This window comes from Oreochromis niloticus, linkage group LG10 (assembly GCF_001858045.2).
Source record: "Oreochromis niloticus isolate F11D_XX linkage group LG10, O_niloticus_UMD_NMBU, whole genome shotgun sequence".
In the NCBI taxonomy this organism is placed as follows: domain Eukaryota; kingdom Metazoa; phylum Chordata; class Actinopteri; order Cichliformes; family Cichlidae; genus Oreochromis; species Oreochromis niloticus.
This window is the reverse complement of record NC_031975.2, coordinates 12,549,961-12,575,816: the sequence shown is the minus strand read 5'-3', so window position 1 is coordinate 12,575,816 and position 25,856 is coordinate 12,549,961. Positions and strand designations below refer to the sequence as shown.

At 41.5% G+C, this 25,856-nt stretch overlaps 2 protein-coding genes across 2 annotated transcripts in view; one reads left to right on the top strand and one right to left on the bottom strand.

Annotated features, from left to right (window-relative positions):
- The window catches only part of zbtb20 (zinc finger and BTB domain containing 20), a 33,980-nt gene extending 12,694 nt beyond the window's left edge, over nt 1-21,286 (bottom strand). The window contains exons 1-3 of the mRNA XM_003446849.4: nt 21,021-21,286; nt 5,146-5,290; nt 2,341-3,861 (exon numbers count right to left, since the gene is read on the bottom strand). Coding sequence (XP_003446897.1) covers nt 2,341-3,841 — 1,501 coding nt within the window. The 5' untranslated portion in view covers nt 3,842-3,861; nt 5,146-5,290; nt 21,021-21,286. The remainder of the gene's footprint in view (nt 1-2,340; nt 3,862-5,145; nt 5,291-21,020) is intronic.
- dlg4a (discs, large homolog 4a (Drosophila)) overlaps nt 20,714-25,856 on the top strand; it is an 86,147-nt gene continuing 81,004 nt past the window's right edge. Inside the window, exon 1 of the mRNA XM_013272333.3 lies at nt 20,714-20,843. Within this exon, the coding sequence (XP_013127787.1) occupies nt 20,778-20,843 (66 nt within the window). The 5' untranslated portion in view covers nt 20,714-20,777. The remainder of the gene's footprint in view (nt 20,844-25,856) is intronic.

The window sequence follows — 25,856 nt, the reverse complement described above, 5'->3', positions numbered from 1 at the left end:
GGAGCAAATTAGTAGTTGGAAATTGAATCAAGGCAAATTTTGACGCTAAACGCTCCTGAAACACAGCCAGCTGACTCTTAAGCCCTACATAGAAAAAAAACAAAAAAACATGGCAGGATCAGCTGACTTCAACTTGTACAGCAACATCAGACGCCCAAAGCCACAAGGGTTACTTTTCCAGTACAGGAACATACCTCCGGCTACAATTATTTAAATTATTAAATAATTATTGCTGTATTGTGATGTTGGTTTCACTTTGCGCTGCATGCTACAGCGCCATGGGAAAGGTTTAGGTTTCGTCACAGTTGCTCTGATACAACATGCACAAATAAAAAAAAAACACAAAAAAGCGAGAAAACGATACAGTTGAAGTATTTTACAAAAATATAATAACGCTGTAATGACGGCGCAGAAAAGTGGGGCTAAAATGTCAGATGTTAATTCGCACAGGACTGCGAAAGCAATATTTTATGCATCTATTTGGCATTTCTGCCACTTTGTCGCGACGTTAAGATCATTTTCCATAATTGTCTCTGCTGACATTATGGGCTGTAAAATATTAACATATCAATAATAACGTAAAATGAACAGGCGGAGAAGGAGACTGATAACACCGCCAAATAGACAAGTTGTACCGCGCAAGTTAATGAAGTTCTGTGTATCGACTGCTTTTCTGCCGCGCTGAATAAATGAATGTGTTGCCACCTGCTTTCATTTAACGAAGCTAATAAATTCTGCTTTCGCTTTGTCTTTTTTTGTTTGTTTCCACTTGACCCGACCCGGGCCCAGGCAGAGGTCAGGTTTCAGGGTCACAACACATGAGCAGCACATACATAACAGGTATTTTACTGTGTTGCTCGGGGGCAGTGTACTCGCAGTACAGTGATTCATACCGCTGAAAAGCATTCTCTATGTCTCTGACAGGTTTTTGATTGCAGAAAAATGACACACTACCTCTGCTGCACGTGTTATCATTATCTTTTTAGCTATTTTGAGTGCGCCGCGTCAATGTGCCCTGTGAAGATGTGATATATTACATCTGCTGGGGTACTTTGTAACTCCTGCTTAATAAACAAACAAAAGATGTTATCTTGTGTATGCGTTAGATGTATTCTCATATGGACAGCAGCGCCATATTATACTAAATCATGCTGGCATCCTTGTGGATTTTGAAAAATATAATTTTTACGAGATTAACAAAGGTGATCCATCATCGGCAGCCACGACTTGTTCAGATCTAGTCCAGGGGGATTAATCGATCGGTGATTTATTTTCCTTCTCAATCTGTCATCACTCTGCTGCTCACAATTATGCGAGTAAAACAGGAAATTTAGTTTCAAATAGCTTTCATATGACAAGTGGTTCTGGCCAAGCGATGGATTGTAATGAATAATAATGGCTATTTGAGTACGCAATTTTAACAAGATCATCTAATTATATACGATATTTTATTCTTTCTTTCTGTGATGATGATTTCTACAGCATGTGATTGATAAGGTTCTAAGTGCTGGAGGAAAGCGGTGCACAGTGAAACGATGTGCTGCATGAGCACTCTGCTGGCATTGCAAGTTAAACAGAAATGATGGCAAAGATAATAGTCAACCGTGACCTAACGAATGCGATTTGGCCTGTTTTTTTATCAGTTAGTAATTTAGTTAAATTGCTAGGATGGGTACTGGTTTATTATTTATTATGCTGGAAGTAATAAGACGGCAGAAATGTGTCGACAGGCCTCAGCTTTACACTGGAACTATAATCCACAGTGCAGTGCAACTTGGCAACTATCTTTGTACAACAGTGCCTCTCATAAATCTACATACTGATTTGCACTGTATGTAAATAGTAAAGATGAACTCTCTAAAGAGCAACTTTGCAAATACCTAAAACTTGACCTTTTATGGTCATTTTTCTGCTTTAATCTAAACTTGACCTACACTGGTTCCTACATTCAAACAGTCATTTCTATGACACCCACATGTTTTGCAGAAAACCGAAGACAGGAAATCAGATATCAGTATGTACAGTATACATAATTTGGTTGTTTCCGCAGTGTGAACAAACTACAACCTCACACCCTGTGTGGTAACCTTGGATTTTTCCAGACGCTCTTCCGCATTGGCATATTGCTCCTGCACTAACAAAATTTGTCTGAATAGTTTATGATTAGCGAGCTCGGGTACTGTCACGAAACATCGTAATCAGAATGAATTTCAGATGAAAAAGACTGTGGCAAACCGAAAAGCTTTCAGCATTCACAAGCAGAGGCATTACCTAGAGAAGTGATGAATTATTATTGCTTAACTAAGAAAATTCAACTGATTAAAAATATTTTTCGCTTACCAGTATGGACAAACATGTGTTTGACGTAGTTCTGTTTGGCAGTAAAGGTTTTACTGCAGAGAGTGCATTCATAGGGCTTCTTTTCCCCCTGACCAATTCCTCCTGCAGCCTGTTGCTGCTGAGCTGGCGTTTGCGGTACCGAAATAGGGTTGGGGAATGATGGCATTGCGGGGGGCGGCACTGCCACAAACTGGGGTTGCTGCTGGCCAGGAAGGTAAAGGAAAGGCTTATGGTCTCTAGCCGGCTGTGTAGGAAAGAGTGTGGGCAGGAAGGTGCTTCCAGCAGTGCCCATCACTTGGGAATTGCTGGTCACGGTGAGCGGCATCCTTAGATTGCTGGTGTCTGGCTGGCGCATGTACTGGGACAAAGGGCTGAGTTTGACTGAGTTTTGCAGGGACTGCATCATGCTACTATCACTAGTGCTGTGGGATGTGTCCCCGTCCTCTGTCTTTTGCACTTGCTCTGGGGACGAGTCATTGACCTCTATCTGCACTGGAGCTCCTTCCCCTTGGTGCCCTTCCCCGCCACCGTCTCGGCTAAAGCCAGTCAGGTATGGCTGCTGCTCCATTGTATCTGGCTCAGTACTAATGGAGGAGCTCACCCCTGAGTCAAAACTTTCAACCTTGGATTCACTCTCTACACCCTCAATCTGGTCAGTGTCGTCCTGGCAGTCCCCCATAGTTTCATAGCAGCTGTACTCATCATCCTCTTCCTGCTTTACTTTCACGCCTCCTGTTTGTATGCGTACCGGTCGTGGTTGCTTGCGGCAGTGAGTGGACTCGGCTGTGGAGATGAAGCGATCAACCTGCTGAGATCTTTCCTGGATGCGGTTCATCCAGGGCGGATCTTGAGATTGCTGGTCCTTCTGAGTGCTAAGATTCGGATCGTAATTCGTCGACAGAGGGTTAATGTAAAGGGAGCGCTCGCGGGTGCCGTTCTGCAGAGACAGGCCGGGGTAGGAGTACAGAGATGTGTATGCACGATCCATGTTTTGCTGTGATGTTGCTTGCATATAACCTGACTCTGCGTCACTGCTGGGCCCAGAGGTGCCAGACTCTGGAGTGCCGCGGGGTGTTTCCTGACCAGAATCTCCCGGTATAACAGGGAACCCCCCTGGCCCAGCCAGGCCCACGTTCTGGGACACGATGCGTGTGCACTCATCAATGACGGTCTTAATCTGAAGGATGCTGGCAGCAGTGAGGATCTGCAGAGCCTCTGATTGAGACACTCGCAGAATCCCACTGTACATAAAGTCTATCAGCTTTTGGATGGATTGTACCGAGACCACAGAAGGGATCTCAATGTCGCTGTAGCCCAAGAGCAGCTTGTCCTGAAAGAAGGGGCTTCCAGCAGCCAGCACGCACCGGTGAGCTCGCAGCATACTTCCATGGATCCGAACAGTCACGTCACAGAAGTGCCCACGGTTGCGCTGCTCATTGAGGGTCTCAAGTACAGAATTGCTGAAGTTGTGGAGATTGATGTTATGAATGCGCTCGGTCATCCCCTTGCAACTGATGTCACCTGCAAGCAGGAAGCAACATGCCTGACTGAACACAACACTAAAAGTCCCGGCACTTTTTTTTTCACATGTAACAACAAAACATCGTCATTGTTCCCAGCATCGCTGATAAATTAGGATTAATAAAATCGTGCACAATGGAATACAACAGTTATGACCAAAGGCAATATGATAAGAAGCTCTTTATCCATTCAAGGAAATTGCCTTTCTAAACTGTGTGTAAAAATGTCGTCAACCATGACACAGCAATCGGTTTGAATACGAATTCAATATAACTGCCTGTTATAAATAATAAAAATAATACAATTCTTTGGAGAATGTCTAAAACAATAAGACAAATGTGTTAATTCTGGGGGGGGGTCCTTTCGGTTCAGTCTCATAGTATTAGGAGACAATCCAGTAATTCCAGCTTCTGAGCTACATTTTTCTTCCACATCGCCAAACTGAAGGACAATTAAGATGGTTCCCATCTAATTACTCCAAGTTTCTATCAGTGTGTACTTCTGAAATTCCTCCAAACACCATTAGGTGGTGCACTGGGCTTAGAGGACAAACAGGCCTCTTTTGTTAGCCATGTGTTCACTGTGATGGCGCTTCCTAACTATCCTAGGGATCCACTAAAACGTGACCCGGCTGATCAGTGTGAGAGATAAATGAAAGTGCTTTTCTTCCATGTCCTCAGCTGAAGAAATAAAAATGAGAAAGGTAGTAAGTGTAAGAATTGTCTGTTTTGTTCTACAGCTGCTTTTAAAATGTATTTATTTAGCACAGAAACATACTTAAGTATAATTATTGCTTTAAAGTACAGCTGCTGACCTTATTTGAAGGATCATTAAACACAACTTGTGCTGAAACCAAGAAAATTGCCCTTGTTTTTACCTCACAAAGCATACAAAACCAAGTGGAATATTATACTGATTTTTTTTTTGGTTTTTACACTTCATCTGTCAGTGAATTAATTTATTTAAAAAATAGTGCTAATGAAAATAGGAGGCAGAATTGAACAAATTACTGCTGAATACACAGGGAAACGTTTGAAGAAACACTTTATAATTTAAAATGTTATTATACATAGAGTAGAAGTAAAATTAATGTTGGGGGGTCAAATGATAAAAACTAGATTTTGTTTTAACCAGTGAAGTAGAATTTAGGTGAAAATTACTGCAAGAGGCAGTACAAAAGTGTCAACACAACGCATTGGTGCTAATTCCCAGCTCAGTGAATGAAACGTTAAGGAAGGATACGTTATTAAAAAAAAAAAAAAATGAAAGGAGTCCAGTACTCACAGTTAGATGACGTTTTGTTACGAAGATGCTTGTGTGGCTGGTGATGAAGTGCGGGTCAAGCTTCAGTTTGCTGGTGGAGATGGCTGATCAGAGGCCTGGTGCTAGGCAAGGCTGTCAGTCCTCTCTGTCCAAATCATGTGTTGCTCTGCCACAGTGTTTGGAGGGGGGGGGGAGACAGAGGGAGAGAGAGAGTGAGAGTGAGAGAGAGGGAAAAAGACAAAGACAAATCTTAATGCCACATACAGCCTCGTCGATACTGCCACTCCCTTAATGAACCAGGAGCCACATTAGCAGGAGTGTCTGCTGCAACAGATGTGTGAAGAGTTTTTAAAAAGCAAGATGAATGGACGCCGGCGAGTTCACATGACTGAAAACTACAAATCAAGGTTGAAAATAATTTTGGTATTGGCTCCCCCCCCCCCTCCGCGCACACACACACACACACACATACACCCACACACACAGTTGCCTGAGCTTTTGGGCAATAAAACCACACCCTTCCAAAGAAAAAAATTATCCACTTTTTTTTCGTAAAGAGCTTTGTTTGTGTTTTAATATTTTGGAAAAGGTCTCAGTCATATTCACCATCCGTGTGTGTGTGTGTGAGCATGTGTGTGTGTGTGTGTGTATCTGTTCCCCTTGTCATTTTCAAATCCACAAATGAAACGGCACAATGTCTGATACAGATGTAAAGCAACGTTTTCAGTTGTAATAATAGAAAAGAGTCAAATATTAAACACACAAGGCTTTCATTGAAAACACAAGAAAGGCATTCAACAACATTAAGCATGTGATGAGCTGCTTTGGTGATGCTAAGAAAGTCTGACACAACTGCTCTCACACTGTACAAACACATTTAGTATGCAAATGTTTGACCCCAAAACCGAAGACAAAAAAAATCACAAAATCACATAAAACTCATCAGACTAAAGTCGCACACTCGTGCTATCGTTCAAGAGCAGGGAAACTGGAAAAGGGGGGTTAAAAAAATGCATTGAATCAGTGAAAAAATGCCTCCACCAAACAAATTAGACCCACATTGTTCCAAAGTGCCATCAGGTAATGCAACCAGTGAAGCTTTTAAAGTACCTGGGAATTTTCACGGCATGTTGGGATGTGAATATTTATCATTAATTTGAGGGTGGATGATATTTCTGACACTCAATTTTTTTTTCTTTTGTAAAAGACGTTCAGCAGCAGCCACGTTTGCTACAACAGGAACATGAAGTGCTCTGTAAAACGCCACTAACTACTCTGTGCTGCTGAATGAACAGAACAGGGCCAGGATTTGACCAGACCTGCGCATTAATGTTGGAGCAAATTATTCTTTTACGGCTCTCGAGTACTTTCCAACAGCACACCTACTTTGAGACACTGAAGTAAAGCCTGCCTACAGAAACTATGAGATTTTAAGCAGTGACCTCCCCTTTTTTTTTTTTTCCTTACACACTCGTGTGGAAGGATCATTGGCTGCATTCGCTTCTGCTCTTCTACGCCAAGGTAACAGACACGTGTTAATGTGTAAATGTGGCCCGAAGATGATCATTGTCGTTATAATTGAGCACACTGAAGCAGAAAATCTGGGCGGAAAAAGTACAGTTAAAGTGTAACTGAGTTGAAATGGCTGAGTTGACGGACTGCTTGGGTCTCAGGCCTCCCTTCGAGAAGCGCTGCACTCTGTGGGACGCTCAGTGCTTGTTTTCCAGACATGTTCGTGACAACTTACAAATTTGATGATTAGATATAGGCATGTAATAACATGTTTAGGAGCAGATGGTGATCACACAATACTCAGATGGATCATGCTTTCAACCAAATGCAAACAGTTGGTTGTTTTTCAGTTTTGATCTGGATAAAAAAAAAAAAAATTATAAAATGAACCTCCTACATATAAAATATAACTTTAGCCATTTTCTATTCACTATAAAGTTATGTGAGTGACCTAAAATAACACATACAGATGGTTTACTATAAATATATATATTTATATAAGTCTAAACTGAGCGCTGGCGTAGCTGCTAAGTTAGAAACTATGTATAACCAAACTGTGACCTGTTGCGTGTGAATGAAACCCTCCTTAAATAATCCTGACTGACAAAGTCAAAGGAAACCCCCCCATATATGTGTGTGTGTTTATATATATATATATATATATATATATATATACATATATATATATATATATACACATAATTGTTTTTTACTAGACCGCACACCCACATGTCAAATTTCTTTACCCATTATAATGTCAAATATTTGACTTTTTTTCATTTTTCCTGCTGGGGTTAGCTTGAGATGCAAATGTTATCCAGGTGCCATGGTTGGGTTTTGTGGCTACTGCTCGGCAGTGCGCACATATATGTTGCATCTACCAGTCCAGACATGTAAATCCACCTGCCTAATGGGGAAAGTGAGGTGAACGCTGGCAACAAAGGAGTAGGCCAAGGGAAGCGGGCTTCAGTTGCCCAGACTGCCACTCACAACAGTGATTCCATTTTAGCCGTGACACAGTGGGTGAGCAGCAGCCAGCGCCTACCTGCAGTGAATTCTAATCAGCCCAGGGGTCTGTCTCCCTCCCTCCCTCCCTCCTGTACCCTGCCTTGGACTAAAGGGGCTGATGATCCTTCAAAATTAATTAGATCCTTGTAGGAGGCGGCCATTTTCTTTCACTTGCTAATACTCCAAGGGGAGGAAATTTTTTTTTTAAATCAAACTAAATTCGGCGTTCGTACCCCACCTCCCCCATATTGGTTTCTTTCTTTCTGTGCCTCTACCTGTTTCCTGTTTCATCACGTTGAACCTCTCCCCGTCTTCCCTTCCTACCCGTCTATCTCTCCATCCGTCTATGCCCCCACTCTTCTTCCTCCCTCCTCCCTCCTTACAAACCTTCCCCAACACCCTCCGCCCCCCCACTCTCTGGCTGCCTCCATGCCCCCAGCTCTGTGTCTGCCTCTGTGGAGTTTGCTGTCAATAAATCCCCAGAGGTCAGTTTGTCTGCTGGAAATCAGACACAATGCTTCAGACCGCCAATGCAACGCATGCTCTGCTGCTGCCGCCACAACAAAGACTAGGGAGGGGTGGAGGAGGAGGAAGAGGGGGCATTAAAAAAAAAAAGGGAAAAAAAAAAGGAGGAATTAAGACGGGAAGACGAGGGTTGCAACTTCACCAGGCAGGCTCCAGGTTAATCAGCTGACTGCGTGAGGAGGCGAGCTCGTGGAATACGCTGCACCGAATTGGACATTAGTTAATCAAGGTGGGGCGGGGTGTGGTGGGAGGGTTTTGGGGTGGGTGTGAGGGGGGTTCAAATGGTGAGAATGGGGGATGGGGTTGAGAACAGACATAAGAGGCATGGTTATGAAAGGAGCAGTATCAGCCATTTGAATAATGTACATCTTGAATATGCAAATACTGCTTACAACACACACTACAAGCATACATTCAAGGCCCCTGGTACGTTTCAGTGTGGAGACAAAAGGGCCGCGGGGCATGATGAAAAAGCTCATGTCCATGCTCACGCATATAGCATCTTGATGGATCTGATGCAGATCTGCACTTATCGAGAGTGTTTTTGTGTTACACCTTATTAACAGTAAGTCTGTCTAAAACCTCCGCTGCTTAACAATCACCGTCCGACGTTGTAATTATTAATTTCAATCATCCGTTCCGCCCAAGCACATTAGCATATAAACTGCCAGAAATCAGGCTGTAATAGTACGTTTTGGATATGGGATCTAATGTAATTCCGTTCACAATGTAAATATGTAGCGAGAACACTTTGGGGGGGGGAATGAAGCAATATTCGTGAGGTAAGTGAAGAGGGCGCGTTTGATAAAGACAGAGTGCGATCAGCTCACTTCTTTGACAAAATGGGTGTGCACACGCAACTCGGCGTTATCAGTCAACGCCTGAAACTTTGCTGAAAAATCAAACGTTAGCCAGCACTATTTTACCACCGCACACTTTGATCGTGACGATTGAAAAAATAAATCAATGAAAAAGTCTGGCCAACGACGGCTGTGTCAGCTAATTAAATCGGAGCAATCTGGAGCGCTGTGTTTCTCTCGTTACCTTTGAGCACTTAACAGGTAAGTAATGCGCCCAACTCCCATACACTCCAGGAAAAGCTGCAGAAAAACCACATCCTCAGTCTCAAGATTTAATTGATTTGGCTTTATTGCAGTCACTGAAAATCATCAACAAGCACACGGAGGCTGTTGACAAGTTGAGCCAAGATTTTTCACACAACATTTTTTTTTCTTCTTCCCATTTCTACTTCTCCCTGGACTGAGACTGTACGGCGCGACATGTCAGAACCGGTGAAATAGTTTGAATGATTCGAGTGCAAATCATTGATAATTATAGCGTGTTTAAAATAGACTTGATACGCAACTATTATTATGAAACATGACACGCCTTTTGAACTTTGAACTGCCATTTCACCTAAAAACGGAGGCGTACCAGAGATCCCTCCTTCAAAACTGTACTTTCGATTTTAAACTCAAGACCAGGAACGGTTTCAAAACATGAAAATACAGAAATTTACAACACTTTTCCTTTCTCAGATTCCTTCCTTCTTGGTCAAAGCATTGTAAAGTAATTACATCACTATAATGTTATAGCCTCTCTTCAGTTGAAATTGCTTCAATGACTGTATTGTTCATGCATTTGTGCGCATCATACGCTAACTGCAACTACTGTTAACTCTTTACGTTCCCCTTAATTTAATCACGCCGCGAATCTTTAGTTCCACTGAAATGTCTCCAGTAGCGCAGCATATTAATGTGTTAACATATTCAGCCCAACAGAAAGCCACTCAATGTGACAGGATGTGCGGCTTTCCGATAAATTCCTCTAGCACATAAATAACAATAAACACTGCAATTCAAGTGGAGGACAGTTAAAGTATTTTTTGACAGGACAGCTTGTTCAACTTCGTCACTTTCTGTCAAAAACACACCCACCGCCACCCGTTATCCATAGCAGATCCATTGTACACTTACAGATGGGAGGATAATCTACTTCTAATATACTTTTTTTTCACACAAAGTCCACACAAACACTTGTGAATTAGTGCTATCAGTATTTTTTTTCATATTGTATTTTATGAAGAGGATGGGGTGGGGAGTGGGGGAGGTGGGAGGGGACAAACAGCCACTGCTGGCTTGCGGCCATTAAAATTAAAGACGGCAGTCACTTTGGTGATGGAACAGAAAAAAAAATATCTCAGAATTGGCAAATGGCTCTGCTTTTGTTAATGAGCATTTGACCAAAAAGAACCATCTGACTACTCATATGATAGTCTCCAAAACACCTCTAACCCCCGAAGCAGATAATGCTAAATTCAAGAGTTATCATTTAGGCACAAGTGTCCAATGCAACTGCCTCTCTACAGCTACTACACACGTCAAGGACATTTTGCCTCTCCAAAAAAGGACCTCACAGGCCATTAAGAGATCTTCACGAACCTACACAGCTGCTCATATAGGACCTCTCTGTCTATTACTAGTGTATCATGATAAAGAGCAGTTAATACATTCAGCTCGTCAAGAAATATCAGCGTGTATGCCTCTATTCATATGCTTCTATTCTCAAAAATTGGACCGTGTAGCTTTGAGGAACACTTGTGTATCTTCAAAAGAAAATAAAGCATCTCCTGACTTTCTATCCTTGAGACGTAAACAAGGGGAAAAAAAAAACAAAAAACAGGCGTTTGTGCTGAATTACGAGGGGACTGTGCAGGACCTTTGTGAAGAAGCACGCAGCTCTAACACAATAACGAACAAAGCAGGCTCTGGATGTGTTAAGGGTTAAGAGTACACTATGTTTGTCACTATAGCGAGACCAAACACAGTGAAACCACAGTTTCATCTGTATTTAGAGCTAGAAAAACAGAAAAAAAAAGATGCTCACATAAGTTTTATGTAAAGCCGGGTTTCACATGCAGCGCTTTCAAGGTGTCCTGCCTCTCAAAGACAGCACACATACGTGCTGTGGTTAAACAGTAAAGCCTTCTTTCATCAGTTACGGTTAGTGTCTCCACAATGGCACTTCACTCTGTAAAATTTAAACCTTTAAGTTAGCCTGACTAATGATTTAACTGCTAGCAGCGACTTTAAATCACTACTCGACCGTGCGTGCGTGGAATAGTCAGCAACTTCAGAAGTTCTGTACCATGAGGTTTCACAGCAGCTGCACGAGGGTGCACGAGCCAGCGCGGTGATGGTCCAGCACAGAGCTGAACTTTCACAAATGCACAAGGGTGCTTTAAGCAGGTCAGCTGTTCCGCTAGCTGCTTTTGCTTCAAGGGTCAGCAACCTACCCTCTCTCTCTGGCAAGCACAAGCACAATGTTTGCCGTTTAAAGAGATTCACCGGGCTCCCAAAAAAAAAAAGACATGGTACAAAACTGCTAACATGCTAGCAGGAAAAAAAAGAGAAAATGGTCATTGCAAAAGAAAAAATAGTTTCATGATGCAACATATTTCTTCAGCCTGTAGCTACGGCAACAACAATACAAATGGCATTGGGATGAAATAAAACTGACTCATTATTCAGGTGAACCGGCGATATCTTCAACATACTGTCTTCAAGCACAGATTTGCCTCATTATGTGAATAAGATGGTAAATCCAGAAGACTTAATGGAAGCATGCTGTCCTTATTTGTAGCCATATGGATGTTAGCAGTGTTTAGTTTATTTTTAGTTTGGCAAGCTGTTGTGTAGTAAATACAGATGATTATATATGTCTCATCAGATCATTTGACATATGACCCATCTAAAAGTGCAATGCTGACGCACTGAAACACTGCCGACCACAACCGTGCCCTAAACACGCTTTGACCAAGTGCTGGTCTGATCCACTGGTCTGCAGGCTGAGCAATGTGATTTAGAGCTAATGACTTAAACAAAAATTGGCACATAGGTAAGGTTTTCTGGTAATCCATCAAGGGGTGGCAATCTAACCACATTAAGAAATTTCATCCATACAATAGCGTGTTGCAAGACTAACTTGTTAAGCAAGCCAACTACAGAATTTCACAAGCACTCAGGGAAAGGCCAAAAACTAAAGATTTCCACTCTTTCGGCCTTGTGTTAATCTCTAGACGTTATTTAGACATTTGAGCTGACTGAAATTTCAGAGCAGCACACTCGAAATACAGATAAGTCATCGGTCCCTCGTGAAAACAGGGCTCGCATAAGGACAATAAGATCATTCATGTAAAGAGGGAATCAGCTCTCGTCGGGCATTTATGATGAGTACAGTCGTTTTAAGAAACTACTGCCCACACTGCAACGACACTGTAAGCCACACCCTCTTACTCAGTAAATACACCTTTTGGAGGAAACAAAGGAGTAAATGGAGAAGTTTAAAGAAAAATATGCAAACTTGGACATGTGACAAAACAAAGCTTATGAGCTTCATGGGAATCACATGTAAGGCTTCTACTAACACAGTCCAATTTAGTGTCAAACCTTTGGACAGTATAATCTCAAAATGGGGCTGTGCATTGCCTGGAAAGCCTGTTTTTTTATGCTTGTTGTTTTCTCAACAATGACATCAGGAAATACTATGTAAGGAACACCAGTTAGTGTGGTTATACAAGTTCTATAGCATATCAGAGGTTGCATATACATAACCACTTCTTGTGTCCTTGTGTGACCGTGAGGATGACTATATGTTTTTAAAATGATGTCAAATGAGCTGATGGTAGCTGTTTGGCTGGGTTTTTTTAAAATAGATTTTTACCACCTGATGTGTTAGCTGTTAACACGCTCATTAATTTCTGGTCTTTCCATTTCCTGTTTGCTTTATTGGTGCCCAAAAAATAAAAAATGCCATTAGCAGTAAAGTCTTCTCCAAGATCCATCATATTTAAAGCAGGGAAATTGATTTAAAAGGCGTTTAAGTGATGCTGACAATGTTGCTTTTCTTACCGGACTTCCTTATGTTTTCCAAAGACAACAACTGGTGGAGCTGTACAATGCTGTAATTTGTAATTATAGAGCAAACCACACTTGCTTTGTAACGTATTTCCATTACCTTACATGGGTTGCGTTGTTTGTTGCTGTGCAATGTGTCACTGTCAACACAACAAGATATTTGCGTGTTCACCATTGCTACACTTCCTATTGTTCCTTGTACATTTTAGTGTGGCCCAGGTTGTCCTCTCTGATCTGTTTTAATGTAGAAAAAAAAAGCAGAGAGACTACAGGGTCACCTCAGCACAAAGCGCCGATAATATCAGCTCCGTTTATGATAATCCTCTGGCCCTTTGGCCTTGCTAATGCTCATGAATTGTTGGTCAGTGTGGTCTTTTGAATGCAGCAGAATTATTATCGTTGATGGTAACAATCTATAGCTCATAAGCCCCAGAGTGTAACCTAAGCTGATCAGCTGTTTCTGGTAATATTACTATAAAAATCATGCCACAGGCCTGTGAGTATTTTCGGCAGGTCATGTAACAAATGTGCCACTTCTAAGTCATTTGTGGTGCCACGGTTTGATGGAGAGGCTCGGGAATGCATATGCCTTTATTCCTGGTCATGTGACTGTGTGTTAGGTAAAGTTAACAGGGTACGTACAATAGCTATGTGTGTCTTTGTCTATTTGTGTGACCTTCCTTCCTATAAATGCATGTTGGGAGTGAGCCTAAAGAGAAGTGGGAATAAGAAACATACTTTGTGAATGAATGAATGATTGTTTAGACACTAGCCAGCAGAAAAGCTCACTCCAGTGAAAGACTCTGAATCGGATTCATGTTGTTTAACCTGTTCACAGAAAACATAAAAAAAAGAGCTTAATGTGAGTTTACATAGCAGCTGCCACAAGGTCATGTATGGACGTTTTCACGTGCAGTGACACCCACTGTCCCACTGCTGCCACAACCAGAAACCACTGCACTGGATTTCAAGCCGCCCAACTATCTCATGGAGACACATGGACCATTAAAAATGTAATGCGGGTGTTACGAACGTCACTAGAACGATCCCACTGTGTCACTTGATAAATGTCAAACTTATTGTCAACAAACCTGGCAACTCGGATAAAACTGAACATTTGCCTTGCCATCTGGTTGTCGTTGAACAGGTTAGGCATGCATTTTCTTTGTCACCTAAACCAACAGTCCTAATAATAATAAGAAAAAAAAAAGACAATCTGTACTTTACTAGTCATTAAAACAAAAAGCTGTTAGACAAATTAACTATTATTTTCAGACTCTTCAAAACCTAAACGTGTCTTGATATAGATACAATTCAGGGCAATAAATAACATGGATGGTATAAGAACAGCTATGCCTTTTCAAGATGAAAATGCAAGAGAAAAATTTAAAGATTTTCTTTCAATAAGAAAAATACCTGACAGTGATTTCCTAAGGCTGTATTTTAAAAAAAAAAAAAAAAGACAAGGAAAAAAAACAACTAATGACTTACTCAATAAAAAAAGAAAGAAAATACAGTTTTAGATTATGTGGAAATACTCTAAGGTTTCAGCAAACGTAATATTTGATAAAACCACAACACAAATACTATTGTGTAAATAAAATAATTCCCCCTTAGTTTACCCAAAGCACAGTGCATACCAATGTACCTCGAGCGAGAGTGTGCACAATCTTAACATTTTGGCTGGTGTGAGTACAGTTTAGTGGAATGAGGCTTAAAAAGTCTCCTCGATGCCAAGAATGAAGCCGAGAACTTACAGCGCTTATATTTATTGTGAAAAGCTGAAAAACTTACAAAGGACGCTACTGCTTTTTGCTGTTTTCTCATACTCTCTTTAGATACTTTCCCCTTCAGCTAGGCAGTGAGCTCACCATGACTTGTAGAAAACCATATGGGTAGCAGGGTGAACTGAGGACACACATGCACCTTGGCAAACATACAACTTTGCTATTAGAATCCAGGATACATTTTTCACATCAGTTGAATACCTAGGCCTGCTTGTGTGTTTAAAGAGAAAGAACATTAATTAGGTTTAAATGCTCCTTCCATGCAAACGACAAAATAAACGTTTCTAAGACACGTTATTAAAATGAGTTCTAAAGAAGTTTAAACATCTTCAATAAAGGAAGAAAAAAAAAGAAACTCTTTCGTGCTTGTTGTGAAATAACTTCTGATCAAGTTCTTACATGAGACTTGGCTCTTGCAGCACAAATATAAAAGCTTTGATAACAACTGCATGAACCAAGAGAGTGTAATGGAAACACATGATCATACCCACCATGTTTGTAATGTATATACTGTATACATGTGATACAAGGGGACCGCAACTGCAAAAACAAAGCAGCTGGCATTGCACTTTAAATGACAACATACAAAAAAATCTTAAGAATAATAAACATGTTTCTTATCGTGTGAGCAGGCTAATATTAATTCTGGTCCTGTACCAAGTTCATGTGTAAACATTAAAATAAAACGTTCTTATCCGACGGCAAGTGTGTGATGAGTCTCTCCCCTGTGGGATGCTCCTTTTAGATTTTGCTTTACTTTGGAGAAAGTAAACATTTAAATCTAAAACCATATACTATGAAGCTATGCAGGAAGTAAGGATAGTAAGCGGGTTTCATGAGACTTTATAAAGTTTTATAACCGAACAAAAGCTTACTGACGACCGGCTGTAACACTGGCAAATACTTATTCAGGCTCAATTTGTGCTTTCATTACGCATTCCTGTGATACTTGCAGGGAGGGAAGATTCCAAAACAAAAGTCCTTTGAAAACTGAAAAACGCGTCATAAAGTTTTTATGCTGCACGATCTTAAAGTCACACCATGTTCAGTTAAGGTTTAATAAAAGTTCTGATTGCATATTAACTAAAAGGGCACTATTAAAAAACAAAACAAAAAAAACAACTCAGTGAATTTTAAAAGAAGGAGAAGAAAAAGAGCCAGTCTGAAGCTGTAGATATTCCTGAAATATTATTTATGGATAATATACCCTGATTGGGTTTCTTTTTAAAAAAATAAATAAATAAAAGCCTCTCATTTGATTCCAAAATATTTTTTATGCTTTCTTGGCCACATCTTCAATAACTAAATACAATTTTCTTCCCTTTAAACAAGTGATTTTGTGTTCAATCCTTGCTTTATAGCTGGGAGGAAATCCCCATAACACACTGTAACAGTGTTTTTGTGTTGCATTATGCAGCTAACGGGGAAATTCATTCCTTACTGACAAAGGCAGCCTGTGCAGATTGTCAATAGGTTTTGTGATTGATTTGTATATTCAGGGATAAAAATAATATAATATAAAGAGAAGCATGTAATGTGTGGAAAGGGTGATTTGTGGGTAGAAGGATCCAAGCCAGTTAGCCAGGAGGTAGCTAGCCTGCCAACAATTTCTAGTTTGCAAAGCGTAATCCAACGATCCAGCAAGGAAGAACTATCATTATATTTTACTAGGATCACGGGATACAAGGAAAATAGAAATGGAAAATAATTTAATCACTGATACTTTAGAGGCACCTGAGTTTTCTGGGGTTACCATGGCAGCTGGGGACTCAAATGTTGCGTTACAGCTGCAAATGCTGTAAAACAGGAGTCTTACCAATAAACATAAGGTGAGAAACTTTATTCGTTCTTCTTAAACAAAACCAAATCCTTAAGCTTAAAGTCTATTAAAGGCTTAAAGGCTACTCTGTAGTTAATTACAAGACTTATTAACTTTAAGATGTGCACCTGAAAACAGTCTCTGTTGGCAATCACATCAAAGATGAGCCTTACTCCAAAGGGGGGAATATTCATCTAACGAGTATCATACAGGGAGGGAAAAAAAAAATAAAAAGCTGGGAAAAGATAAACTCTGCCTGAGACAAAAAGGCCAAGCAGTTAACAAGCACTGTGACATTCTGGATGCAATCCACAAAGTGGCTTGTTATATCGATGGATCTCTGCTGCATTCCCAAAATGGCTGCCAAATATGTTCAACTGAGCCAGACAAAGTGCCACAATGGACTCAAGTGCAAGTCTGCTGTCATACGATGGTAAAGACCTGACTTGAAATTTTAGTTTAAATTACAGTATCGATTTTACTTCATCTGTAAAGGCTCGCCATTACTGCGAGGAGGAATTTTATTTGGTTCATTTGATTGCCGTTGTATTGCCAGTACATGCCAGAATTTGCAGCCAAATGTAGACTTTCCAAAATAAAATTATAAATACAGAGTACACATGGCAGAACGAGCGAGGTGAATTCCTCTCATGACCAGCGCTACACGCCCTCCCACACCTCTCCAGTCCGTTTCACTACATAGTGTAGCTCCCAAGGCCAAAAAAAAACATTTCAGGGCAACTGCACTGCAACAATATGATTCTTTCAAATATTTATAAATATAATCATGTAAGTTCGGGACCACCACGTTTACCTGGTAACAGCCTGGTGAAGATAGCTGAATGGCGTGGGAATACCAACAACCAATGAAGCATTGCGGAGGCTTCAGAAAGATGTCTCTATCTTGTCTTTTTGGGCATCAGTGCCTTTATTTCACTTAATTTTTTTTTTTTTTTTTTGGAAATCTGACCTACCATCTGTGTCCATGTACAGTACAAGATGATTGTTTTTTTTTCCTAGTTATATGTGTCTTACAAAGAAGCACTTATTACATTAGTACAGCATGGTACCCTTACACATTTTCACTTGAGTAAACCCAAATAATCAGGTGGGAGAAAATGTGTGAAAGCGTGACTAAATCAGTCAAAAACACTTCAAAACTGAATGCTGGGCACACATTGCGCCAGTTTTCTGGTCAATAATAATAAACTGGCAAATGTGAAGAGACGGTGACAAGCTACAGCGGACGAGTGAAGGATGCTGAAGCCAAAAGAAAATTGGGATTGATTGCCGCATGTGGATTAACTGATCACCCCCCACCCCTTCCACACACACACACACTCACACACACAGCCTCTTTCTTCCATGTGAGTATAGGTGTACAGTTTATCTGCTGGGTTTCCTCACACAATAACCACTTTCCTTGATGTGCAGACGTACTCTTAAATATTCATTAGTCATGGGTGGGTTTGAGCCGTGACACAGAAAGTGGGCAAATGGCGATGGCTCAAACCCTGTGAATATTAATGTGTGTGGAATTTATACATGTAAATACCCGTTCCTGACTTAACTGAGATGAAACCGGGCACCTGATCCTCGGACTACAAACACTCCCAAAGCACATAATGGCTTACCCTCGCTCAGCAGCTCCTGTACACCTCTGTGGTGATAAAACAAGAGTTTTTGACATCAAGCCATGGCGAGAGCTCACTTACAGCCAAGACAAGTACCCTCCAATTCATCAAAACAATAAAATGTCCACAAATGCAGGTGCTACGCCTTTTTGGGGGGGGTTTTTGGAGGGGGGTTACTATAATTTTTGAGTTTCTTTTCAGATGAAGGGCGTTCAATTCAGTGTACACATTGTGACAATATAATTTTTACTTTCTCATTATTTCCTCACCCACATGCAACCTGTCAAATCAGCGTGCTCTAATTCATGGGACAGAATTGCAATTATGCCTGGCTGAAGTCTCACATCAAGGAGGGGGAGGAGGGTGGGGTGGGTGTGTGTGTAGGGGGGGGTGAAGGAAATGTTGCATTTCTCCTACAAACATGCTGCACGCTCAGCTCCGTGTTTTCCAAATGTGTCCATTCAGAAAACAAATGATCCAGTGCTGCCACCAATTACGTAACCGAGCCTATAGACAAGCAAGTCATTTACGTTGTGGAGGCATATTCTGAATGAAGGCGGGCAGGAGGAAGTGATCACAACAAAAGTGAAAAAAACAGAGGTAAACGCAGAATCGTAAAAAAAAAGAAAGAGAGAAAGAAAGAAAAAAAAACCTACACACGCTCTGACACACACACACAGGTGCACATCCACAGATCGAGTGTGCGCTTTAAGGACGTGGACGCGGCGTTTGTCTCGTGCCTGTCAAACCCGGGACCGGTCTCTTGTTTGGGGCTATTCACTGACCAAACCAACACCAACCTGTGACATGACTAATGCGTTGACGCAAAGCTTTATACCTGGGAACAACTCCCGGGCTCCAGCCGGGTCTGTGGCTATTAATCAGACACGGAACGTGCTGTATTATAGAAACTATCAGCGGCGCTCGCGTTAGACACAAGGACACGCCGTATTACTCTCTTTATCTGACAAAGCCGAGCGCTTTGGGACAACATCTGTTTGCCACACACACACACACACACACACACACGCATGCATGCACGCTCTCTGCCCCTGTCCATCTCCCAGTCACACGCGCGCGCGTGCACGCTCGCGATCGAGCACGGAGAGAGCCCTAAAGGACTGACATGTTGCTCGGGATGAACTCTCCGTGGCCCTTTCAGTAAATTCATCCGCGTATATTAATCTATACACACACATATGCACGCATCTATATATATATTTTTTTATTTTTTTTATTTTTTTTTTGCGCAAACACTACACAGATTTTGACTTTAATCAAGAGGCGAAGCGCCGCTGTGCTGCCATGTAACAAGGAAGAGCGAAGGAATCACGAGTTGCCCATTAATATTTTGCAACAAAATGTCTCAAAAGGAACACAGAGAGCCTCTCTTGCAACTTTAATTACACCAGAGCATGGCTTCGTATCTAGGCCAGCCTCACATGGTAAACATTTTTTTTTAAATCTACTGTAGGGTATGAATTTAAAAAGGGGGGGAGGGAGCGATTGCGACAGTTTAAAGTGAGCTTTTATTTTTGGGAGAAACATGGCACCAAAATCCAGACCAAAAGAGTCCCACCAGATCCAGTTCTTATTTATCCCAGAAACTGGACCTGCAGTATTGCTTTACCTCCAGACACAATATTAGCCAGCCTCCCCTCGCCTGCTGAGCACATCTGAACGTAACCCCATCTCATAAATGCAACGGCGTAATGATATTAATTCACAAAAAAAAAAAAAAAAAAAAAAAAAAAAATGTAGGCTAGACATCTGTCTCCGTGTGAGCCGCTTCGCTCCAAGGATAGATTTCACGCGTGCACAAAAAAAAAAAACCACCTCTCCCGGTAAGTTTAACAAACTGAAATGCATTTAAGACAGTTTTCTAGTGAGAGTATGTAAGAGCGGTAAGAAGGAGAAGAAGAAGGGAAAAATGCAATAAGGAAACGTGTTTCCTCTGACTCAAATAACTGACCTAAAAGCCAAATGCGCACGTCGCCTGCCACAGTTGTTCCGGGCTCACAGTGTGTAAAATGTGAGCAGGCAGCCCGCGAGCATCGCTCAGGCTTTCGCTGATTGAGAGAAACAGACCTGTGAACACACTTTGACCGGAGTAGTATTGTTCTCAAGTGTCCCCCCCACCACCACCACTACAACCACCACCACCTCTCTGGCTGTCCGGCTCACGGGTAAATCTAAAAGTAAAGGGGGCACAGTCAGAATAATGACAGATGGCAAACTTGCGTCACGCCAGGGCAGCGCGTTTTTTGGTAGTCGAATATAGATGGACAACAAAACCCCCTGGCAGCCAAAACTGAATACCCTCACCCCTACCTACCTACCACCACCACCACCACCCCCTTCCTCCTCTAATCTAACGCAAGGGGCTCGTTTCATTAGGCTACATTTCGGACGCTGGCATCACGTTTATTGAACGTTCGTGACCCTCCAAAGAATGAAGTTTCCAATGTTTGCGGAGATTTCTGGGGGGCTGGTAAAGCCAGCCACAACTACATGGGAAGTGAGTGGCATTTTCATGCATTTCACCCGAAAGTCAGCGAGCATGTTTTAATCCCCGATAGAGGAAATTCCTTGTATTCCCCCCCTTCTCTCTCTCTCGCTCCCTCTCTCTCTAATAATAGCGGCAGAGATGTTGTAAAGACCCATCCCTTTTCCTACTTTTCTCTCAATTTCTTACCTGCACTTCGAAGCTCGTTCACAAGAAGAAAAAAAAAGTGGCGACAGCGTTTCCACGGCGTTCCCCCCCCTGACGAAGCGCGCTGAGTTGATGTCTTTTTTTTCCTTCTTCTTTTAATATGTTCCCTTACTTTGTTTCATTTCTCACTTCCATCTTCTTTTCATCTCATCAATAAACACACGCTGCAGCCTACCTTCATAGAGCAGCTCGGTTCAAGTGTGCCCTCCCATTTTTTAACTATACATCGAGTACTTTGAGGGGTGGTGGTGGAGGAGGAGGAGAAGGGAAGGGGGGGGGGGGGGGGTGAACGGGCAGGCACGCCTTTTCACTTAAAGCTGCTATTGGAAGAACAGTGCACTGTCTTGGGTTGGATCAGAAATCCGTCAACATTATTGCGCCCCAATCGCAGGGAGCGCGGTGGGACGGTCAAACCGGCTCCATTATGGCTCTCTGGAAGTGGTAGGAGTTGTAGTAATAGTAGTTGTAGCGGGCTAATAGCGTTCAACCTACTCATTTGCCACTGCCTAAGCAGCAGCACGGCAGTTTATATAAGTGGAAGTCGGGCTGTGAAAGTGAGCGGTGCCTGTAAAAGGATGAGGGTTAAACAGGCTCGCAGTGACGATAAAAAGCAGGCGAAGCTCTTCCTGAACCCATAAATCCCCCCACTTCTTCTTCTTCTGTTTTTTTTTTAATGTAATTCACGCATTTTTATTACGTGGCTTTCAGCGCCAACAGTTTTAAAATCTCTGCGCTCGCAAATGTGAATGAACTCCGAAATCAATCCCCCACTTTGGGATGAAGAAGGACAGGGGGAATTGTCGGTTACACGTCCATCACGCGTCTGAACTTCTGATTGGACGCCGCCTCTGCCTGTACCGCGAGCCAGCTGCGCCGACGCCTCCCATTGGACGCCGGCGCCGTCGCTCACCTCCAGCGCCAACAAGCTAGATTGTCTGCCGTGTCTTCTACTTTCTACGCATTTCTATTTTCTCATTTATTTATTTTTTAACGTCCCGAGCTGACCTCGGGTTTGCGAGCAGGGGGAAAAAAACGGTGTCGGTTCAGCCGGCCAATCAGATTTGGTTGAGCCGCTGCTTTTCCCCTTTTGTTGTTGTTGATTTTTTTGTCATTATCCAGTGCCTTGAGATATATTCTGGTTGCCTTAGAAAAAAAAGCAGTAATGGGTCATGTGGGATCCCCCCCACCCCACCCCCAACCTCCCGCACCCACCGCCTTAATGCCCCCCTCCCTGTCTAGACAGTGACAGGTGTGCGTGTGTGCGCACACGCTTGTCTGTAGTTCACATCGGAATAATGAACCACGTAGAAGGTAGTGTATAACAGATACTTTAAATAAAATATGTATGTGTGTGATTAGGGTGCGCAGTGGACGGAGTGTTCAGTGTAAGCTTCCCTGCTTCTTGAAAGACAAGCTTTTTACTTGACAAAGAGGTCAACTAAGGTTAGCCCCATGTGACAAACCGTCCTGCGTCCCGAGCTGAGCTGCTGGGTGAAGAGGGATGTTCAAACGAATAAATAAATAAATAAAAACTCTCTTTAAGCAAAGCTGCACTCTTGAACTTTGCGTGCAAAACCCTCCAGCTGTACAGGAGAGACAGAGGTGCTGCTTCAGACAATCGCCATCTCGGAAGCTGGGTAGGCTCCGTACGGATATTGTTGTGCGAGCACCACGGTGAGCACCCAGGGCACTCTCAGTTGACTGTGCGCGCCATCTGCAGGACTGCGATGTGGATTAATACCGCGGGTTCAACGGAGGACACCCTTCCGTCACTGCTTTGACCTACATTAACCAGGAACAGCGTAGGAACACCACTACCGGCCTTAATGCGATCGCTTGCAATCCGACAATGAATCACGAAAACCAAAAAAATGCCTTTAATACTCATTCAAAATCAGAATGATCACAATCTTAGATCACAACAGAAAAAAAATTGCACATCAGTGCGGTGAACGCCTTTCCCGGAACAGTATTTAGGATACTTCGCGTTATTAACACGATGGCTCAGCCGGCACCACGTGCAGGGAGGATTCACCATGGAGAACATTGTGTTTCTGTGGTGGCTCTTAAGTGCTTTGCATATTTTACCGGACTTGCCTTTATGGCAACGGGTTGTTGGCACCATTAGAAATTTAATGAGAATCGTGCTTAGTTTATTTGTAGTTATCTGCTATTTGTGCTATTAATACAGTATCAGGCATTAAGTGAAGGGACTGATGGCAAAGCAGTTATTTTGTAAAGCTTGCTAAAACATGCTTTTAACTTAAAATTTTGTGCAATGCATCTAAAAATGAAATTTAAATTGCTGTACAATTGCATGTCTATTTTCCCTTATTGTGCCCGTTTATTAACAAATTAAGCTATGATATTTAAAAGTGAATTTGAAAAAAAAATCAAGGATGGTGTGAAAAAAATGATTGAAAATATGGCTGATGTTAAATGAATACCTCATGACAAGAAAATAGCAAATTTATTAACAAGGGTTTATATATTACAATAGTGAAAATTTTTAAAAATAAATAAATATATAAATACATGAAAATGCAATAAATAAATAAATAAAACTATTTGGTTTGTTAGAGCTTCCCTGAGGATTATGAATAGCCTGGAACTGTTTTTTTTTTATTCCCAAACCTCTTAACTTAGCCTTCTTAATAGCATTATTTAAGGAATTTGACCAATTTTCACAACTAAATAAGATAGAGCTAAATACATCTGCTGAGCCCCTAAAGACCTTTGTTCATTTCTGATGAGTCCTCATCAATTTCCAGAGAAAATCCACAGATTTTTTATTTTATTTTTTTACAAAAGTCTGCAATTAATAAAATAAATGGCCGTGCAGTTTAGAGAAAATCATATTTTTAATTAAATTTCGATTTGATTAAGCCTCACCTTTACCTTTTGAACACTAAAATATTGCACTACAAATCACTTCTCTATTAGATTTTTGGAATCATTCTGAATTCTTACAACTAAAATTCATATCTGGAGGTAAAAGAGGAGCATACATGTGTATAATCTCACAATGGCAGGTCAGGACACACCTCACACAGCAGCTCTGCGACTTGAAAATTATTTGGTTATTCATTAATTAATTTATTTGTCTCTTGTGCTTCTCCCCATATTCAAATACAAGTTAGGCCTTAAATTTCACTTCATTTGCACATGACCTTTGAGAGCCTTACATACAGCCGTGTAGTCAGACAATGATGCCACTGCAAGCTTCGACAAATCAGCTTTTGGTAATCAGTTAACTGACAACCGATCCTACAAGTTTGGACTCAGGATGTGCAACTAAAAATATGGCGTTGTAGGCTATTATCGCTTTAGAAACACATAGAAACACATCAGTATTTCCCACGCTTCTTTGTGTGCTTTAAGAAACGGTACTGTGCAAGTCCGCTCACAAGTCTTGTCCTTGCATCTCTTGCTCTCCCATTAATACATTCCACTAAATGAATGGACCACGGGCTATTCATTTTACAGACAGTCTAGACAACTCATTATGGGTTGTATCTCAACTTACAATGTGCAAACTGATTTTGGGGTAGCAGGAATTAGTTGTGGTCCAATTAAAAATATTACCTTCCCAAGCCATCCCGTTTAAACCCGTCTTAGTAGACGTCTCAGCAATCTTTCTCATTACTTTGTTTACGTCAACTGTAAACTGAACAATCTGCAAGCTCTGCAAACCTCTTTGGTAAAATTCAATTTTAGTTAGCCGTAGATATTAACAAATGCTAACGCTAACAAAGCACTTAAGTGGCACCAACATTTATGAACATTTTTCAGCATGGCCCTTCGTCATTCACCATTCACACTCTTTGTGTCCTTAGAATTGTTGTGCCTTAATGCTTTGTGGCATAGATTCAAAAGGGTGTGGTAAACATTCCTCAGAATGTTTTGGTCTATACTAAGGTGATATTATCATGTTGTGGCAGTTTTGCCAGCAGTACCTCAGCGATGAAAACTTCCTGCTCTACCGCTTTCCAATCAAGATCTGGTGATTATGGAGTCAGTTATAGAAGAGTAAAGTCATTGTCATGTTCAAAAACAAGTCTGAACTGTTAAGGCTTTTATGACATATTAGCGAAGATGGATCCACTCTTTCTTGTTGCTTGCGCCAGATTTTCACCCTGCCATAAAAATGTCGGTGCAGAAATCGAGAGACATCGCACAAGATAACATTGGTCCAATCTTCCAGTGGTCTGTGGTGAAAGGAGTAGCAAATATAGGTGTTGTCTTCTGCTGCTAGCTCATCTGCTTCACACACGCTGCAGCTTTGAGCTTTTCCTAGGCATTACCCTACCCAACACCAAAATGCAAATAAATGGCACAATCAAACTGGAATTAAACTATCTTTAACTTTCCTGCTCCTGAGTTCAGTTCAAAGTCTGAGTGATATCCAACCGCGCCAATTGACAGAATTTTCACAGCTAGTAGTCATCTTGCGTCATGCCACCATCATGTTCTTACTGGTTTTGCATGAATTTTCCCAAGTTCATGTTTGAAAAAGTCTTGTTGTGCATTCAGAGGTGTTCTTAACCTCGGTTGTAATAACTGGTTATTTAAGTTATTGTTGTTTCTCAATCACCTTCAACCAGTCTGGGCATTCTTCTCTGCCATTTACAAAGCACTTTCTTTTTTGGACCGCTCTTTGAGTTGGTTGTGTGTGAAAATCATAATAGCTCTGCAATTTGTGAAATAATCAAACCAGCCCAAGTGGCAGCAACAACTATGCCATGTTCAAAGTCACTTAAATAGATGTTCCACCCTATCCCAATGATTGATTTGCACTTGAGCGGATCCTCTTGACCA